Source organism: Glossina fuscipes, unplaced genomic scaffold (assembly GCF_014805625.2).
Source record: "Glossina fuscipes isolate IAEA_lab_2018 unplaced genomic scaffold, Yale_Gfus_2 171, whole genome shotgun sequence".
In the NCBI taxonomy this organism is placed as follows: domain Eukaryota; kingdom Metazoa; phylum Arthropoda; class Insecta; order Diptera; family Glossinidae; genus Glossina; species Glossina fuscipes.
The window spans coordinates 200,570-222,917 of record NW_023998514.1 but is presented as its reverse complement, the minus strand read 5'-3'; the positions used below and the strand labels follow the sequence as shown (position 1 = coordinate 222,917).

Here is a 22,348-nt window from a genome sequence, read left to right as displayed (position 1 = left end):
ATAATCAGCTTAAATTCTTAAAAAGGTAGAATTTCTAGACAATCCTATTTATACGTACTTACGCAGATCCTTGTTGCCTTCTTTTGGTTTTACTATCAAAAAAAGTAAAAAATGTATTTTATTTTTATGAATTTTAATAATTAAGTTTTCAAATAAATAGATATATAAAAGCTATAGCTTCAAGTGTAATTTTAAACTCAATGCATTATATTAAGCCCAAGTTTAAAAAAAGAAAAACAAAATTACATTTTAATTATTTTTTAATATATTTACAAAATTGAACTAACTACTTGCAAACTTGCATAACATATTACTATAGAAAATACAAGTGAAATTGTTATAATTAGCCTGTTTAAACGGTCCAAAATATCATTCCTTTCATTTGTCCAAGCTGATTTCTCTAAGTGCACTATTGAAAAAGGAAATTAAAATTCTCAATTGCTACTCTAGCTCACTACAAAGCATTTTTAATTAGTACCAAAATTATATGATTTATGATAATATATTATAATTGATCAATTCTACCTGAAAACTGAAGTTTAATGGAATGTTGCACTCTAAGCAAAGATGCGTGTCGCCGAATAATGTGGTATTTTAACTTGCACAAGTTTAAGATTAACTACTTGCGATTGCCGTGATCTTTCATATAAGCATACGAACGACATAACTCTGAAATTGTACTCAATTGTACTCAATTTTCATAGCACGTTTTCAAGAGCTCCACCCTTTACGTTGACAACGAGCTGAATGAAAAATCAAGTAGCACCACTTATAACATTATCACTGTTTTCTTTATAGTTTACAATACGTGTCTATGAGATTTCACGGTTGAAATACATATTAAGTCTTTATATACGCCTGAAAAAAAGGTCGCCCAACTCACATCTGCGAAAATTATTGTTAGTTTTGTCAAATTTAGAATATGCAAACGAATTTGGAGCAAAATTATCAGCACATTAAAACAAAAAATGCAGTAATATTAAAAGAAAAGGCAGATGGAAGGGCCCTGCCAAATGTTCAAATTGTAGAGCGCATTACGATAGCTAACATCAACATCTGCTAACAGCACTAAAAACACTTAAAGCACAAAATTTATCTTAAAATAAATAAAATTTTATATATGAATAATTTGCTACGTTCGCAGAAACAATTTGCCTATATATTATTACTAAGAAGAAAAAATTGTTAATGCCGCCGCATATGTAAAGAAAGGTGGTCGGAACGACTAAAAGATCGTGCGCACAGCTGGCAGCGGAATGGTTTAACACCGGTGTGCTTACGATAATGCCGGGTCAATTCGTCCGATCTAGCAAAGCGCCAGACACATCCTTCCCACGTGCATACATACGGCTTTTCACCTGAAAAACAAAGAATGCAAAATAAAGTAATCAGACAATTGGGACCTGATTTTTACCGGTGTGAGTGCGTTTATGAGCTTTTAGGTGGGAACTTTTAGTGTAAACCTTCTCGCAGCCTTCATTATCGCATTTATGAACCTTCTTTTTAGAGAAATCGGTATAAACATAAGCTGAAGGATTGCTGCGTGATTCAACAGCACGTCCAAATGTACTGCTTCCACCAGAAACAATACTGCTAAAAGCTTTCTTACGGTCATCATTGTTATTAAGGGCACAGAACGCTCCTTGAAAGGCATGATTAAAGGCCGAAGATTGCTGGGTTGTGGAAATCAATTTCCAAGCCGGAGTATTAGCAGGGTTAGTATTTTGAGCTTTGTAGCCAAGTGGAGTAAACTGAGAGCTAGAAATAAGTGAAGAAGAAGAACTCGATATTGAAATATGGGATGGAGAAACAGCCGTTGTCGTTCCTGCTCCTAAGACAGATGGCGTATTGTTAACAGCTCGGCGTTCACTGTATTTATACGGATTTCTAAACAAGCTTAGTAAACTAAACTTTCGATCGTAGTCTTGACAAAATGAACTACTACTAGCTGAAGTGGTGGCAGAAAAATTTCCCCTTGACGAACTGGCATGCAACACTTGCGCCTCAATACTAGCACCCAAATGGTGCAAGGGTAGTGTACTGTTCACATTATTATCACTGTGGTCTGAAAAGCCAATATTATTATTATTATTTTCTTCTTTTAAGCGGCGATAAGCGAAGAGAAACGGCGCTCCGGCCAAAAACGGTGGTAACTGCAATTTAGATATTGCTGCACTTGACTGCCGATTGACGGTCAATGATGTTGATGATGTGGTAGATGAAGATGAAACTTTAGAACTGTTGCTACTACTACCGCTGAAAGGATTTCCTGAACTTATGCGATACGAGGTTTTCCACGAATTCAAGTCAATATTAGACTTTAAACCACCTGATGTCTTGTAGTTTTGCTGAGATCCTTTAAAGAAAATTAGAAATGAAACCATATAGCTATATTAATAAAAAGCAAATAATAGATTAAATCATTGGAGCTTCAGAAATTCTAGACAAGTAAATTGCTTTTTATACGCTTAGTGCATTGCAACCAATTTGTTTCTCTAGGGTATATAAAAAGTCAACTGAAATATAAAACACAAAGATATTGCAAAGATTTTACTACAAAAATCATCGCCTTTAAAATAACTATACTTGCTCCAATTCTTTTTTTGTCCGTTATATCATTGAATCTCCTTTGCACATAATTAGATATCATATGTACTTCGACACATAGTCATCTATAAGTACATATTTGCAGATGTATATAAATGATTCGATCTTAGAAGATATAAATGAAGAGAATATCGTACAGAATTGTAAGCTAAAAGAAAGCGACATCACCCTTTCGAGATAAAACTTCGATAAAGAAACAAGTAGATGCGCTTGTATGGATGTAAACAAGCGGGAAGCTTTTCAGGGAAAGATTTCGGCTAAAAAGATTACAAAAAAAGAGAAAAGATGGTGCTTGATTTTGGGCTCGCATTGTCTCCGTTTAAGGAGAGGTTAATGAAAAAATACCCAAAAGACATCCTTGTGGATTTAAGTGAAGGGATAATTTTGCCGAAAATCAAACACGTGAGACGCCAATATGTTATCAAGATTCATAGACGCGTTAGGGCTGATTTAGAATGCGATCCTATTTAAATCTGTATACATTCAGCATTTCTCTGCTGCCCTCTTTTGGGGTACCCAGTATCCGCAGAGGACACCTAATGCATGTACTTATGAATCATTGCCGTAATGCAATATTGACATAGAAGAAAATTAAAGAAAGACACCGTACTTAGCAGCAAAATTGCAAAGCTAAAGCACAAAAATCAACTGTACAGAAAGGTTCATAACGTAAAATGTGGCGGAAATATAATTAATACGAATGTCGCAAGGTTTAAGTTACAATTGATATAATAATTTGTACAGATCTATCCTATGACTCCAGGTTCGGACTGATCGCATAATTGAGAGCGCACACGGAAGAGCTGGATAGTAGCAATTTATACAATGTAGTGGGACCCACTTCCCCGCTTTTCCACCATAATTTTTAGCCATCGACGCGAAGAATTCCTTCACCTGCCAATTTAGGACCGGTGTATCCGCAAGATGCAAATGTTCTCGTAAGAAAGCAATCACATGTAATTATTCATTTCAAAAATTTCCAGTCAGCTTCACAATTACATTCGTAGTGGTATTCCACTCAATATGTTTTTTGTTGATGAAATATGCTTGTAGTTAAAGATGCTTTTTTTTTGAAGAAGTTTCACTTTTGTCCGTTTATAGTTTTCCAATTTTTTCCAAAAAGGAATTTCATATAAATAAGAAGTTCTTCTTCTAAAAATTTTTAAAACAAAAATAAAGCTTTTTATTCTTTGAAAATTGTAGCTATCTAGGCTACATTATTTTTTAAAGTAGTTAAATAGAATTTAGACGGATTAACAGCAAAAACAAAAGTTTCAAAATAAATATATATATAATGTCAACATAGCAACAACAACAACAGCTGCAGGAGCCCAGCATATTCCGCGTCAAATAAAACTAATGGGTAAAATTTATCACTTATTTATTTTCTTTTTTCGCATAACCATTAATTAATTAATAAAGTAACTGCACAACTACTGCTAACTTGGCTGGCAATATATAAAAACTTAGATACGTAGATGTATATGAAACAGTTATAGATATCCTACAGCCGCGTCACAATACTCTATATAGAGAAGTGGCGTTAGGTAATCTATCTGGTAGCTATTGGCCTAAAATAATACTCCTGATACAGTTTAAAAGAGGGAACATAACGGTCAACGACTAAATAAATGGATAAATGATTTGACAATAAAAAAAAAAGAAATAAAGGGAAAAACTAGAATACCAACTTAATTCACGTTATGCAATGTTCAACAGGTTGGCTTGAAATGATTCTAAGAAGTCTCTTTAACACTTACAACTTGGTGATCAAGCAGGAACTGAGTACTCTGGAGGCGGCCTTACTAACGAGGTATATAAAGGGTTGCAGACATGTGAAACTTTGAACCCTTTTGACCATCTCCTGACAAAAACAAGGGCAGATTCAACCTTCTTCACAGTTGCATCAACGTGTAGGCTAAACTTGAATTTAGAACCAATTTATCATCTATAAAACTTGATATATTTTCGAGGATATTAATATGGTAGAAAATTGGTAAGATGGCATGCAAGTAAACAGGTCTGAACTGTTGACTTAAAACAAAGAACGATCTTTACATCATCAGTAAACACTAATGGTGCTGTCACAATGGGGCGTCATTTTCGTTTTCTTATTAAAAACTCCCAAGCTGTAAACACAACGGACAACCGCTCTACCCTATTGGTTTACAGGAAAATATTGTTATGAAATTCGCTTTTGCTATGATACAGTCCGTATCACTAGATCGTGGATATTTTGATCAAGAGAAATGCACTTCAAAGTTCTTTTATGTTACTACTTTGTCTTTCACAACAGTAGGAATATTTATTTACGATATATTTTGGCCGTACTCTCAACTTCTACGTTCTTGCCAGACTAACTCTACTTTTCACAAATATTCGATTTATATACAATTTTGCAAGAATGTTACTATATCTAAATTTATGCACTTAGCTTTTACCTGTTTGCTTTTCCACTAATCGTTTTCATTGTCCTGCAGCTGCATGAGGCGCCTGCGAATGTTCATTTGGTTTTCCCTTCTTTAGGAAATTTATTCTTACGAAAATTACTTAGCTGACACTTAACTGAATTTGGGATTTTCGTAACAATATAAAAAAATAAAGAAGTCAAGGTAAATGTAAGCAACAAATAATAAAAAATAACAATAAGGAAATTAATGTAAAAGTAAACACATTTGTTCGTTAATTAGACATAAATATGATTGGGTAGATATAATTGGATATATATATTATATATATTTTTGGGTAGTGAAACAATTTGATCGATATATCTCAACCTTAAACTAATTGGTCTTTATTGCTTGTTTTTGATATGAAACAAAACTGCAAATCACGTAATATAAAGAAAATGTACATTAGTGTAAGCTCAATAAAAATTAGATAAATAGTGTTCCGAGGGAAATAGAAGAAAAAATTCCATTGCATATATCAGACAAAGATAAATCAATTTCATAACCGTCAAATTCCACGTCGGACAAAGCAGTTCTAAATAATTCAAGTTTTCTTCTCTTAAATAAGAAGCGTTTGTGAAAGAAATTTTATTTAGAGATATTGTTTTCAAGAAGGCAATGAAACGTAAGCATCAAAGTTTGCTTTATTTTTTGTTTTTTTTCATTGCCTGATTGCATAGACTATGTCCGTTATACGTACGGGCACAGTGGTTATCTAGAGGGGTTATAAGAAGAGAACGTTGAAGAAAGGGACTAGTGTTTGTAGACGATCGACTTGAAAATGGAGATATGAAGCAAGTTGAAAAGGTCACTCCTCGTGGGTTATTCCAAAGGTGCGCGGTTAAACAACAAACTGTGTGCGTAGTGTGCTGCATAACGTTTGACTTTTCGGTTGTAAGCTCAGCGGCGAAGACTGGCAGCCTGCGGAAAAAATTTACAGGTCCGAAATATTGGTGTATTTGGAAGAGAGATGAAAAATGAAAGAAAAGGAAATAATAAAGCAATAAAACCACACGTTGTCTGTGTCGATTTTATTTGCCGCTTTTATAAGGAAAATAAAAGAGGAACTTTTAAAGATATCTTTTTTAAACTTCATGTGCGAAGTACTCAAAACTTCTAATTTTGCCTAGATAACATTTACGAATAATAGAAAAAAAAAATTATCAACTAGTACTCTGTAAAAGCGAAATGCAAATCAATAGGAACAAAATAATGCATAAATGTTAATAAAATTTCGCTTTTGCGCGAGTAACAACATGTAAAAATTACTATTTTTGATATAAAGATTGCTTTTGTAGTGAAGATTAGTATTTTTGATAAATTTCTATATATACAATATAAAAATATATGTATGAAAAAGTATATACGAATTATAACCTAAAAAAATTGTGCATTTTATATGAGAAAAAATATAATATGACAAATAAATGTTATCTGAAAAATCCATAATTTTTACATACATGAACATCGTTATGTATCCTGATGTCCAGAACATGATTCCTATAATCTTTCTTATGTGATAAGTATTGTTGCTTTTGTGGAGTTTTATTATGCTTCTTAATGCTACTTCAGAATTCGCCATTTATCTCGTCGTAGCATTTACATATACACTTGGAATATTTCATTCTCTTCTCTTTTATCTTTTAGAAAAAAAAACAGGCTTTAGTTTATATATTTGTTTTTATGACTTAAGGCATTATTTTACTCTTTAAGAAATTCTTTTACTTCGTTACATATTGCTTTTAAACGTATTGCTCTTGCCGTTTTTGATATTGCTTACCTATGTGAACATGTATGGTTGATGTAATATACTAGTTTTTGTGTATATATATTTACATTACTATTATATTATATATTATATTATGTATTGTTTATTTAAACGTTTCTGTTGTTATTGGCGTTGGTTTATTTATTGAGCTATTGCTGTTGATTTGTTTTATACTTTGTTACGTTCGTTTCGTGAATCGATTCTCCAACGTTTGGTTTCTTTGTGCTGGTTTGTGGAGGTATGGTTTTCATGCCCTTGACCAGTTGTCATTTGTCCCTTTTAGCAAATGTTTACGGCCGAGACTTTGTTATCGGAGAGTAAAATTTTATATTCAATGTACACTAGTAGTTAAAGCTATTGTTTTATACTCATAAACCAGTTCACGTTTTTGAGTCTATTTTGTAGATTTTTTTTTTTTTGGATAATTTTATTTTTTTATGTTAATTAATATATGATAATTATTAATTTGCTAGGATTATTCGTTTTAATATCCTCAAAATATAAAACCACGTCCATTTTCTTCAGCCAACACAGCATTGCTATCTAACTACTATTTACTAAACTCAATTAAACACTAAATTTTATTTATAAATATTATTTTTATTAAACGTATCGAAAAAGATAGCTAAATATCTAGATCATCTAGCTTACGCCAAAAAGAGATCACACCGGGAAACTTTTGCGCTCGCAGAATGAAACATGTTTGGAATAGATACAATTCAGAGATTTCGTCAAAAAGTACGTGAATATGCCGGGATGGGAATGAGATGTGCAACACCCAAGATTCTTCTTGCGACTGCATAATAATTTAGATATATTAAAATCACCCAATGCTAAACTTTAAACTTAATGTTGCATTCTACTAGAATAGTTTTCAATAAGAAAAGATGTGGGATACAAATTGTAACGTCTGAAGAAGGAGGAATGTAAGAGCTAACTACATGCGGAGTACCTTTACTTAGTTTAATTTTTAGACAAATAAACTCAATGCCCCAATGTAGGGAGGATACAATTCTTGATATTGTCGGACAATTACTAACTCCTATCAATATTCCTCCACCAGTTTTGCTGATCCTGTCTTTTCTAAACACTCAGAAATGAGGGCAAGAAACTTACATTTCATTCATATCGGCCTTTAACTACATTTCGAGCACTACGATATTAGAATTACACACTAAAATATTACTATTCATGCCAAATAATTTAAAATTTGAATCATGGGTATTTGGGCGAAGAGGAATTAATGTGTCATTTAGTTAATTGGGTTAGCAGCTTGTTCATGTGAGATCATATTCACCTTCGCTTTTCGGTGAATGATCTCCTCGGATAACTCGCCGCCAGGTTAGAATTTTACTTTTAATGTTTAGGAAAACCAAGGAAGGTAATGAAATTTTAAACGCCGCTATATTTTGGGGCTGAGAAACGTTTCTTCTAAGAATGGATATTTTGCTTATGTCAGCTTCGCATATCTTAGCCTTTATGTAATATATGAAAACATTCACTATAGTGCTTACGGCCAAGGATGATATGAGCACGGCTATAGTTGTAGAGTGAACAGTAGTCCATTCGCCGATTGTATTGTATTAACTCTAGTCCCATCCGGAACACTGGCTAATCCGTCACAAGTGACAACCGTACGCTGACTGAGGACATGTTCAGATTTGTTAGGAATTTTTGACAAGCCACGCCCAGTATTTGAGAGATGACTAGCTACAGTCGCTATAGTATTTAAAATCTGTTAACCCAAATGATCAAGTCTCTTATTACGCTTTGCTTGCAAACTGATACTAAGCAGTATATTTAATACTTTCGAATCAGTAGGTATCGCGATTCATCAGTTGGTAAATTAGCCGATTCTCGGTCAGAAATCTCCTCCGACAGAATTGACAAGGCAGACGAATCAGGCAAGTTCAACCCCAACAGTTGCGGAAATAACTGAAATGACAAAGCCGGCATGTGCTTATACTCATTAACAGCATCTTTTTAAGTAGAAAAATAACCGAAACTTCCAAGGTATTCAAGGTTATCAGACATTTCTTGGCAATTTAGGAGCTTTTGGGGCAAAATGCTCGCATCATGGCGTGGTTCTACACACCCGCCTTGGGTTTGCTTAGTTGGCTTACAAAACGCTAAATTCGTTCGCTTACACTTTGGGCATTCCCAAAGAAGTCTCTTTGGCTCATTAAAAACAGTTTAAATTGCCTACAAAAAAATCTATGAATTTTGGATATGCATAATCGCATATCATCATAACAAAAAGCGTTCATTGAGATTCTCATCAGGACATTTATCATAACAGCAAACTAAAGGGTGGTCCATTAGCATGTTAGAGAATCAACCAAAAAAAGAAAAAAAAGGAAAAGGACAAATATCAATACAAAAATGAAGCTTCAATTAATGGAATGCTAAAGTAATATAGAGAATATAAAAAAGCAGAACTTTCCAAATTATTTTATTAATACCACCATGGAAGTTGTTGAAATAAAACACTGTATTCTATTCTCGTCTGTTCCTTTTTCTATCCTATATAAAATCTTAATATGTCAACATGGCAACACTACAGAACTAGCTTTATCATGCAGTAGAGATTTTTCTATGTAAAAATACAACTTGCTGAAAGTTATAAAAATACTTCTTCAATTCTAACGGAAGTAGATATTTTTAATGAAAATTAAATAAACCACTTATTTTATGTTTATTCAAAAGAAAAGCTTAATTTTGATAAATATACTCGCACAGAAAAATCAACTTGACCAATCGAAACTACAAATGCCAGATTGTATTTACGATTATATCCATATATATATTATATACATAATTATATTCACATTAGCATATGTAATTATATTTACATTAGCAATTGCATGATTGTTTGAATTGAAGGATTGCTTCAATCTTTACGTTTCATTTTGATGTGAACGGTGGTCGTTAGGTTATATTGTGCGTATGTTTAGTTGTCCAATATTGTGATTTCGTGAAACAATATTTGGCTGACCTCTTCGTGGAAATTTGTTTCTTGGTTAATAATAACAAACAATGCAAACATGTCAAAATAATTTGGAAAGTCAAAATTCCAAGCACTAAATAAATTAATTAAATATTTATTTATTTATTATTTATGTCCGCTTCAGCACAGTCTGCGTACAAAAAATGCGAAACGCCAGTTCAAAGGCCTAAAGGGAAAGTAAAGACGTTAACAAGGCTCCATCTAATTACATTCTGGTAGGAACCAAAAGCTCTGCAAATGGTATTCATAAAAAATTTTAAGAGGCGAACTAAACGAACATATAATGAGCGTACGGTAAGACGCTCTATCTACGAGCAAAATATCCAGGGTACTTTTGGACGAAAAACATACCTGAATAAAAGGCTGAACGTCACCAACCAAGATTACAATAAAGGTGCAGGTGGATTAGCTCTTATCTCTACTAAAAATCGGAATATAAAACTTAAAATAAGTAGAAAAATTATATTTGACTCCCACCAACCTTTTTCTTAAAACAGAACTCACAATTTTGTTTTATCGTACACTATAAATGGTGGATAAAAACTACTTTTTTGAAAAAAGGTGTTCTCAGTTTACGTCGCGCTGCAGGTGTGTCACTCGGCAGACTTGACCCGTTTTCATTACCAACTTGCGTGCAAGAACTTTCAGTTTTTCTTCCGAATGTTAATCTGACAGCTTCATTTTTTTAGTCAGTATACTACAAATGCTGAATTTGTTTATATGCGGTCCTGTATGTTAATTCTCATCGAAGTAAACTCACCCTCCGATGAACACAGTATTTTCCATTTTTGCACATTGAAAAATAGATGTTGGTGAATACAAACATATCAAGGGACGATTGCTCTATAGAAATCTTTTATATCATCGCCTATATATTTGGAGTAAGTCAATCTTTTATCTGAATTAGCAAACTATTTAGTAAACCTATTGAGCTATTTGATAGAGGTCGCAATTGCATGGTTGTCGTGTTATGTATTTGCCCTTGCCGTTTTTCATAAGTTGGCGAAATGTTTTTAGTTATTGTAGCCAACACCAAAGGATAAGGGATGTACTGATTTTCCCAAAATGTTTGCAGAAGGAAGCTTCAGAGACCTCATATAGTATATATATTCTTGATCGGCACCAAATTTTGAACCGATTTAGACACATCCGTCAGTCTATCGGGCTGTTTGTCCGTCCGTATAGTGTCTGCATTGGCCGCAAAAATGAAGCTATCGAATACAAATTTGGCAGAAAGTCTTGGAAGTTCTTGCACATGTCAATGTTCATAAACTTCCTCTTCATAAAATAACGGTTTTCCAGTTAGTATTATTGACTTATTTAACGTAAACAAAGACGCTAACAACGATCAAAATTGCATATTCGACCTTCGCTACTTTTGCGATTTGATTTGAAGAACCCTGTTGCCGAAGCCTATCAAACACTTTCAGAAGTTTTGATTTTAACGGTTTAGAAATAGACATGCTTTACTACTATTACTTTCTACTTTCTTCCAATCTCCCGAATCAATACAAGCTACTCTCTACCGAAGTACCATATTGAAAATTTTTTCACCCTATGTGATATGCCATACTCTAAAATACTTCGTTCTGACAGCTTACCATGTAATTTATGCCTTCGTTATTCCGCTATAAGAGCGCGAGAAGTTTAAATATCGCGTTTTTCAACGCCACTTTCGTTCAGAACTTTTCTTACTATTATGATTAGAAATTCAGTTTACTGGATTCGCGAGATCATAGCAGCTTTCGGCAAAGAAAGCTTGTCTAAATCACGATTCAAGAGCATGCATTGTAGTCGTCCAACAATAGCATGTTTTATTCTCAAAGCCTTTTCATATTGTTCAGCCGTTCGATTTTTGGTGTGTCAGGCCACATTTTTAAAAAAATTTTTTTCTAATCCATGGTTTTCCGTTAACGAACAAACTAATTTAAACGCGTTAACTAATATTTAATCTACGATTTAATTAACAGTGTTAGGAAAATGTATTAGAGACATCTTCAACCTTATATCAAATTATGCAAAATTGTGCTTGACAACTTACGGATGGAAGAGATAAAAACACAGAATAGCATCTGAATAAACATACATTGATAATATATGAAATGTAATAAATTCACTTTTGAATGCAATCTAAGGTCCTAACAATTACTTGTTTGTAATCGTAGTCCACACTATGTGAGATTCCATAAAAAACAACATGTGAAAGTAGCTATATGTACAGCAACTTCGTACGTTTGCTGAGTATCAGGGTGGCTTGCTCATATGTTAGCTTGCTGTTACTTGTAAGATATTTTTCGTTCCGTGTCGTAACTGATAAGTTATTATCGACTAGGTATTTTAAAATCAATTTACTGTGTTTTGATGCCAGCTTATAATGCACGAGAGTGAGTTATTTGGATCCACAATTAATGATTTACGCCAGACTGCAAGCGATCTCTATATTTGCACCTGTGTTTTTGACTTGCTATAAAAAACCATTGCTTTCAGCTAACAAGGAATTGAACGAATTCATATGCAAAGTTAAACGACAGGTTTGTAAGAAGATGCGTCACTTTCCTAATCTGTTGTGGCAACATTCACTTTTTTATGACACTGGTCACACAATCTTCAGTTGAGAATCGCAGTGCCATTCAACTCAAAAAGCAATCACGAGTCGCAGGGGAATTGTAAAAGAAGATAAAGAAACGAACTACATTCGCTCTGCGGCGAACCATGGATACCCACCGCCCATTTTCGGCATACACTTTAATTTTCTGTCTTCATTTCTACGTTTACAGCAAAAACGCGATTATATCATATAGAGCATCGCTTGCTTTAAATTACGTTTACGTTTGTATCAACACAAAGCAGACACAGAAAACTTTGAATCGATTGAAAACCCCACATTTACGAAGGCTATGTTTTGAAACATCTCTTGTTTGCACTGAGGGAGTGAAGAAAATAAGCGCACGCAATATTCTAAATATCGGCCAAATTTTTATACCTTTGTTTTTATTGTAATCAATTGTTTTTGCTTCGTAAGTGTTTAGACTTCAGGTATTGCCCAATGAGAACAGCAATTTGGATCGAAATTATATTGCTTGTGTTGCTTTTGGGCCTTTTTTTTTCCTCTATAAAGGTTATGTTTATAAAAGCGAAATAAAATTTAAAAATGTTGACGAAAAGATTAACAATCTGCTGTACAAATATGCGTTTAAAACCCTGTATTGGAAATTTTCACGTCTAACGAAACATTTTTCTTCAAATAATTGCTACATTATTAAAACAACTTTCGAATTCCCAATATATTCCAATATGGCACTTGCAGAAACATGTGTTGGCCTGGTATTGGACAAATATGTACTTTATAGTTTTAAAAAATTACAATTTTATTTCTAAACTCTTATATAAATTGTGATGAATCGGAAGTGCTCTTCAATCGGTTTTCTAAAAGTAAGAGATACAACTGAATCTCTATTTCGTTTTAGTCACATCGAAGGAATGGGCGAGTTTTATTAAACACAAAACTACTTGCTATACACAAAGGCTCCTAGAGCAACAGAAAGCAAATTTGCAGGTGTCTTCATTGCTTGTTTCCGTTACTGAAGTTTATGTTTTTTGATTGGCAAAATGTGGTTGGGTCTACATATGTATAATGATAAACATAAGCAAATGCTCTCCTGAACGTAATAAACGAATAAGCGAATATATATGTATATTTGTGCTATGTTGCATTTAAGAGTACGCAAACGTTTTTTATAAGCAAGTTAACAACATATGAACATTTGTAGGCAAACGCATCTTAAACTGAAGCGTGTATACGTACATACCATAAATAAGCATATGACTCTAGTTAGTTCAAATCCACGAACACTTTCCCACAGTTTGCGCTCTTTGTTACCGTTAGATATGACGTAGTGGTTAAAATATTGATTTTTTTTCGTGCAAATCTTCTCAGGGAAACTGTATTTATCCCCAAAATGGAAAAGAAACCTTTTTGATTTACTTAGATACATACTCTATTTCTGTGTCCAGAGAATAAGCTTAACAAGCTGCAACTGGAGGATATATACACAAAGCTAGTAGAAGCAAATGTTGCATTTTCGACATTGAAATGAATGGCTCCGTTTGCTTTCAATATATAGTAGTTTTTCAAGAACGTAGAACACCATTTAATAATGTAAAGTACATCATGTTCATTTACTCAATGTTATTTGCTGCTACTTTAATAAGGAAGCATTGCAAATCAAATAGCTTCGTAACCAATATCGAAAGTGATAATGTATTGATTTTGTAATTACGCACACAAAAGGTAATCAGACGGAAGACAAGTCTAACAGGGCCAAACATAAGCCGCTTAAATTGGAGACGAGTTTTCTTGTATTTGTATTACAAACAGAAGTTCAAATACAGTATAGCGACATCCGCTGACTGAAAAAGTTTCAAATAGACAACCGAAATACAAGAATGGATTCCCTTAGAGAGAATGCAAAGCAATGCACTAAATAAATAAGTACGGAAATTGTCCGAACTTGACCGGCAAACAAATACAGGATCGCTTAAAAAACTGTTGCGGCTAGATTTCTAATAGAAGACAAATTATGATATTTTACATAAGAATTTTATAGATTGTTTTAACGAAATTAATTTTTTTTCCCAAAAAAATTTGTAGTTTAAGAAGAAAGATCGAGACTTGCATACATATGCATATGTGGTCATTCCCATATGCTGAATAGGATAAGGGTTAGTTATTTATTGATTGTCAAACTTAAACTGGATCTTCTGTGTAGTTGTGGTTGGACTCATGCATTTAACAAATTGTGGTTGTTAATCAGCAACACATTCATGTTTCTGTTTGCACTTGAATTCGTATAGCGGCACATTTATACTATATAATAAATGCATGTGGGCAGCTTTTTTGCCAGCCCACTATAAATTTAGTGACTGAACCTCAATACGGTCACTTCCACACTCTTGTGTATAACATGTGCGTCTACGGCTCGTACGCGAATAACAGCTCTTTTCTAGTGTTTTTTGCAACTGTCTCGTCATTGTTCGCTTATGTTTGCTTTATTTGCTTTTTATGAACAAATTGTACAAATCTGCGGGAATGTAAAAGGAAAACAAGATAAATTTTTACGTGTGAGTACGTGCACGTATGTATGCATGTTGCGAAGACACACAACCGACAACAATACACAATTTTCAATTAATGTTAGACCGCCAACACAATCGCATTGGCAGTCGAAATGCAATAGTTTCTCACTTGCCATGAAAATAACTGCTACACTTTGAAATGCCGACGGAGAGGGATTTTTAAACACTATCGACGTAGAATACGAATTTCGAATACTCTTAAACATGTCAATTTCAGCTTCAACATTAATACAAGCAATTTGCCTAAACATGTACGTTTTAAGTCTATAAGTACGTTTTAATCTCTACTTTAGCTAAATAAAACACAAAATGTTACCAGACATTTTCCTATTCTTCTTCATGTGGTAATTGTTGAAGCGTTAGCAGATTGGAAGTATGTTTAAATATATTATTGCGGCACTTATATTATTATTATTCCTCATTCCATTTACAACATTTGCACACATTTGAACAACGATACCATGTATATATTCTCCTTCAATGAAAGATTTTTTATTGTCGAATCCTCTACATATATTCATGTCCCGTTAAAATTCTCATGCAATTAGTAGAACGAACTTAGTAAATGCATACCAGGTGTACGAATATGAAGCGCGTATTTGATCGGAAATTGGACGGTGATAGCTTTTTCGGTTTACTCACGAGATTCGTCTCCTACCGATTACCACTTATTTACATCAATAGCGCTGCTACGGTGACATAAAAAAATAGGTTAATAAAAGGTGTAGAATCAACCAATTTCCGAAAACATTGGAAAAATGGATAAAAAAGCATTAAATAAAAAACTTTCCATTCTTCTAAATTGGACTTGCCTTTTTTTCCAATTTGCAGTGCATGCGAGTATATATAGATGAACGAATGTCGCAATATGTACCGAAAATGAAAAAATAGGATAACTACATTTTTCATGTTTTAATTTATGCGTAAATCATTGTTAAAGATTCACTTCTTATTCTTGTCAGTAAGATTCTAAAGGCATCTACTTTATAGTACGCATTACTTAGACTTTTTAGTTTTCTTCCAAGTTACTTTATTTGTCTGGTTTTACTTTTGCTGCTGTTATCACCGCAAAATGATTATTAACTAAATAAAACTCATTATACCAGCCTTCAGCGCCTCCTAATGTTATTCCAGTAAAAGAGGTATATCGCCCCAAACAAGTAGGATAAGAGCAGAATGTCGCAAATATTTTATATTTTAAACGCAGAATACGTGACACGTCGCGTTTTTTGTAAAATTGAAAGTTATTTCGTTTAAGATCATTGCTTTTTCGCTCAAGAAATGATAATATAGTTAGATGTAATACCAACATAGTTTGTACTAGTATAATTAGATAAGGTACAAATGTGACGTGTACCTTTGATTAGCTGAAGTTAAATGAAAATTCTAGTAAAAAATAAAAAAAAATGTTAAGAAAAAAATAATTACTCAAGATATAATCATAGTCATGAAAGATTAATTTTAGTCCGTACATAATCGTCTTCTTCTTCTAATGTTTAACGACAGCTTAGGCAAGGTTTATACGACTTTTTTCTCTGGCCCATGCCATCGCTTGAACTCGTAGAGCATGAAGTTCTCATAAATTTTAGAAAGAATCCACAATCTGATCTTGTTCTAAATAGGACAGGATTCAATTTAAAGTCTATCTTGCAAAATTCTCCGACGATTACTAAAACTTTTCTTTTCACATTTAAGAACGGCGGAAAACACTGGAACATAACATTCGAGTTTGCGGATTTCAAAACATGTGAATCTAAAACAATGAGAGAATGCAAAAATGTTTTTCCCAATATAATGTGGAAAATCTCACCGCACTACCACGCAAAACTTAAATTCCAGATAAGGGTTACACAAGCAATTTTCTTAAGTGCAAGTTTAATCCTCCAAAAAATAAATATGTATGTTTCCCTTTAGTTTTTTTTCCCCTGACTTTATAATGGTTAGCAGTTATTATCTATCCGCTGATTTTGAAATAACAGTGATTTGATCTGATATAAGAAGAATATTTTTATGAAAAAAGTTTCTATATTATAGGTGTGATTGGCATTCATTATAGCGATTCGGTAATTTATTTTAATAACTTAGGTAACAAAAACGTCATCATATTGACAAAATTGTTTGTCAACTCATCCCGCTTTTTGATGAAACCTTCAATTTTTGAAAAAAGATAAGGATCTTCCAATGTATTACCCATGTACGGATTAATGGTAATTTTAATCTTGTTGATAGCCCTGTTAAGATATATTTATATTGTAAAAAGTTGGTATACTTGCTAAAAGTTGCTATACCTCAAAATATTTAAAAAATTTGTGCAATTAAAATCGATTTCTTTTCGATACTTTTACATCCATCATCGAAGGATGCGGAATATATTTATTTTATGAAAACATTTGCAACACCCAAAAGGGACAAACTATAAATAGTCTTGATCAGCATCAAATTTTGAATAGATTTAGACATGTCCATCTGTCTGTCCGGCTGTCTGTCCGCGTGCGAAATGTTTGTTGTAAACACTTTCCTGATCACAAAAATGAAGCAAGCGAGTACAAATTTAGCAGAAACATTGTAAGTCCTTGCACGCAGGTTGGTAATGATAACAGGTCAAATTGGTCGAAGGACCACACACACATGTGCTTTAACAGTGGTCGGAAGAAAATAATAATATTTTTTCGAAAAAAGCATTCCAAATAGTGTGAAAACTGTGAAAAAACTTTAATAAGACTATAATTTTGCGATTGAGAAGTGTTTGGCCGAGTGGGCATAATTATTTTCGAAGTTAAATTGATTAGCACTTGTGAATTTTTGTAATAAAAATTACCTTTACTTACGTGCATAAGTTAACCCAGTGGTTCTCAAAAAAACCTTGAGAAATTACCAAATTCGATTTTGGTGCAGTTTGAGGATTTTGACTCAGAAAAAAAAACTTCAAAATACACCTATTTAATTTTCTAGTAAAAAAAAAATTAATATTTTTCACATATGGAATAAGTGAAAAGTGGGATTATTGCCTTGATAAGGTTGTGCTGAAGCAGACGTGGTCGAGCAGGAAGCGTTGTTGTTCTGTGCTCCTACATTGGTCGTTCCTACAGTCAACTTTTTTACCGCGTGGCGGCATCGGTATGCTGCTGTACTACTGTCCAATTGTTGGGGTGAGTGTTGTTTTTTCATATATTTAATTATATATATATTTAAATCTAACACTTGGTAGTGGAATAGGTAGGACCGGCACCATCCGTTGCGGAGATGGAGAAGATTGTGGTCAACGCAAAGTTTGGGGAAGTCGGGCTTGACGTTTCCATTGTGACCATACTAGGCCCGAGGGTTTTAGTTCAGTCCTTCCATCAAAAGTTAAATCCGTTAGCTTTTATGCATAAGCTGTACGAGATGAACCTGAAAGATTAATTCTCTAGTCAGAAAGAAAGTCTGCCTTGTGTCGAAACCATGGACAGATGCCGACAGCAAGACGAATGTTATTTTGGAAAGATAGATGTCGTTTCCGAGGCGCTCCTACGATAAGATGCCTATGTGCTACCGCTGCCTTAGCTTTGACCATACGGTTAAAGATTGCAGGGTGAGGGGAATCATTTGCCGACATTGTGGTCAAAGTGACCACAGATACAGTGTGTGCACGAACGCAGCACACTGTAGAAATTGTGAACATAGAGGGCTTCCAGCGGGTCATCTTATGATGTCCTTCGCCTGTCCTGAATACAATAGGATGGTTGCGCGGGTAGAAGCTCGCCATTAAGATGTCCTTACGCATACGCCAATATAACTGCAATTGCAGCTTCAAGGCGGTATGTGAGTTCGGCTAGTGCATGCGAGAGGTAGGCAGTGGGGTAGCGTTGGTGCAGAAGCCGTGCGTGTCTGGTGGTAGGCTCAAGGGCTTGACAGCCTATTGATCCTGGGGCTTGCTCCTCCTTATGGTTTAGCAAAATGCCCGTAAAAGTTTCTGGCTGACACAACCAGGAACCGTTGTCCGAGTGATGTATAACCAAAAGTGTGCAGGTGCTAAATAAGCCGAGTAAAAGGTTCACTTTTCAAGGTCCATTTGGGGCTAGTGACATTGATGTCACTATTGCCAATAGGGCAGCAATGGGCTTTTTAAAATTTTCATGGGGGGCTGAAAGGTGGGTGAGTGTTTGGATGCATTACTGAGGACATTTTGAGCAGGATCTGGAGATGGTTCCTATTGAATATTGGGTTTGAGCCTCTTACACCTGCCTTGGAAAAGTATGAAGTTGAGTACGCAACGTCCAACGTCAGACCAAAAAAGTTCGCCAGGCATAGACGGAATTAGCGGGGTGATGGCTACGGCCATGGTCTGTGTCTGTCTGTTCTGAAGTCACCTGACAGTGTGAGGAGTGATCCTTCGTCTTATCGAGCTATAAGTCTTCTCACAGTGCTTGGAACAGTTCTGGAAAGGATAATGATAGAGAGGCTTCAGATGATTCCTACAATTAGTTAGTTATTTCTTTCAGAGGCGAGCTTTTGTTCTCGGTAGAAACGACATTGTCTTCAGGGATGTGTGGGATTTATATGGAACATTATGATGGACCGTTTGCTAAGGCAGCTAGAAGGCATGTGCGGCGAAGTTAATGGAATACTTAATTTCTCTGCATATGCAGATGACCTGCTCACCTTAGTGAAAAGTAGGGTTGGGAAAGTTATAGAAGCACACGAGGAAAGCGCTATGAGAGTGATCAGTGCATGGGGGCACAGTGCTGGTGTTGATGTATCACTGGAGAAAACGGTGATGATGCTGCTGAAATGTAGCCTCTCATCCGGAAGACCTGGAGTGATCGGTGTGGAAAAGTTCAATCTTAGGTATGTGGCTAATGGAACGTGTCTTACGGCAAACACATCGGGATAATAGTGAGAACGGTAGAATTCCTTTCAACTTTATTTGTGATGTTTGTTTTATAGAAAACCACCCGTGTTTTAGGTTTAGCCTAAATCTCGGGTTTCTACTTTCGTGCCACGGATCTCTGAATGCAGTTTTGCATGAAAACTAGGGATTGCCTATGTAGTAGTCTGTCGGACGACTATGAACACGTAACTGGGACTAGAATCAAATTGGAAGTTACAATGTTTTTCGTCGTATTGTGTATACAGAGGAGCAAAAACGCTTAAAGATCTTAAAATTCACCAATATTGTGCTGTCTAAAGGCATTTCGTTGTTAACTTCAGAAAATTGTGCTGAACAGCTTTGCGTAATATTTACAAAAATATTTCGTTTATTTCTGCATTCTGGTATTTTTCTGCTTTCCAAGTAGAATACTTAAATTCTCTCCAATTTCAAAGTTGCTAGCAGCATTTTAATGCATAATTGCAGAGATGAAGTTTTACTCAGCACAGTGCTTAAATTACTTTTTAGTCCCTCAATAATCAGTCACGTCACCCGAACAGTTTCCCTGGTCCCGTCGTTCCGATCTATTCTGCGAACTTCCTTGTAGCGTTCTACAAGGCCTTTTCCAAAAACTGTTGAATTAATTTTTTTTTTTAACCAAGTCTTCAAAAATATTAATCATAATTTATTACAATGAAAGCTTGATTTGCTACGGTCCCATGGTTCGTGTCTTCAAACTTGAAGATATGCAACTTTGGCTTCCTATTCAAGAACTGCTCTCTCACGTGTCAGTTTAGAAGCTTCATTTAAATATTGATCGTTTTAATTTAAATACAGCATTGCATGCGCATAACCTATTACGCTTCATTTAACGTTGATCTAGACAATGCAGCAATCTTTATGTTGCGAAAAGGTTATTCATTGATAAATCTCTTTTCTTCTTCTAGTTGTTCACGCCACGTTAACTAATTGAACCTATCCATAATCAATAGCCTTTTTGCCAGCTTACGAGCATATGCAGCAAAGCGCAGACTTTAGATATTTGTGTGTGACCTGCTGAAAAGCGACTTGATCCATCAGCCTAGTTTAACATGAAGGCACTTTCCCTCGTATAACTCCGAAAACTCACTTAATTAAATTTACCTATTTAAGTTAGCTATTAAGTTCAACTAAGTTTAGTGGCTGGTTAACCCCTTTCGCTTTCGCTGCAATTTTAATAGTACTCATTTTATTTATCGTTGCGATAATGATTATGAGAGTTCTTTAAGTATCCTATAATCAGTTGCGAAAATTTATTCGTTTGAATACAGTGTCATGGTGGCTGATTGTGAACATGCATAAATTTTAATGCGGTTTTTTTATATTTAATCTGTGAAATTGCCAGCATAGACGGCTGCTTTAAGGACCCTCCAGCCAAGTATTTAGTTATTCATTTATAACTATATCAACTTGGTTTCAAATATGTCAACCAGTGTTCCCATATAAGCAAGTTCAGCATTTTTAGAGTAAAACCTGTAATGCCTTTATAATATATAAAGAGTAAGGCATTATTAATCAATTTAATTAATTAATTTAAGATAACAAATGTAGCCGATATAACGTGTTCAGGCGACCTATGTAAAAACATAGCAATAGTTCCAAAAAGACAATCTTATAAAAATCTTATACTAACGTGATTAGTGTAGCTGCTTTAAGTAGCCATCCGACAACCGGTATCAAATACAGCTGGTGAAATTTGGGAAACGAAAAGTACTCTAAATTTATTAGTTAATTTCACTCAAATATGACATTAACAGATTAGGGAGCACTAAATTGATGTTCTTTAACGAATCTGGTAAATACCGTTTAAATTTCTACAATATGAATACGAAATTTCATGAGGATCGAGTAGGAACATCGAAGTTTATGTACCCTAATGAGATTGTCAAGTCAATCGAGCCATGTGTTTGCTTAAATAGGAAGGACTCACCCAACATAAACCTTGTAACGTGTAAGACTGGGACTGTACCTTATTTCGCGTGGCTAGCCCAGCTTCGTTGATAAAATGAATTATATGCAAATTAAATTTATCAGAACTACTAATGCCATGACGTGAAACAACATCTATAGTATTTACCTGCCCGTTAGTGTGTGTTTACGTATTTGTTGGTCCGTTAATTCACCTAACGAATTTACATATATATGCAGTTGTTGTTCTTTGTACGGTTACTTTTTTTTTGGATTTTGCTTGGTAGTGTTGCTGTACTTTGTGTATGTATACCTCGGATTTAGAGCACAGTTTGTTCATCAAATCACAATTTGCTATTTGTAGAGTTATTTCATTTTTCTTAACTTCATTCTTCAACATTTATTTATATGATTGTTTGGATTTTCGTTAAAACGATCAAGTTCAATGAAAAAATTCTATTAAACTTGATAAAAGGTATTTTGCTGCTTTTAATATTTAGTTTGGGGAAAAAGAAATCCATTATTTTTATACGAACTTCAGATTGTCCGATTTGGGTTAAATATGCACCATTTTTGTTGTATGA

General features: G+C 34.3%; 1 protein-coding gene across 2 annotated transcripts in view; it reads right to left on the bottom strand.

The window, feature by feature from the left end:
* Positions 1–753: 753 nt before the first annotated feature.
* The window catches only part of LOC119641672 (Krueppel-like factor 6), a 182,912-nt gene continuing 161,317 nt past the window's right edge, over positions 754–22,348 (bottom strand). For both annotated transcript variants that reach the window (XM_038040455.1, XM_038040456.1), the window contains exons 4-5: positions 1,415–2,356; positions 754–1,358 (exon numbers count right to left, since the gene is read on the bottom strand). In XM_038040455.1, the coding sequence (XP_037896383.1) occupies positions 1,186–1,358; positions 1,415–2,356 (1,115 nt within the window). In that variant the 3' untranslated portion in view covers positions 754–1,185. The remainder of the gene's footprint in view (positions 1,359–1,414; positions 2,357–22,348) is intronic.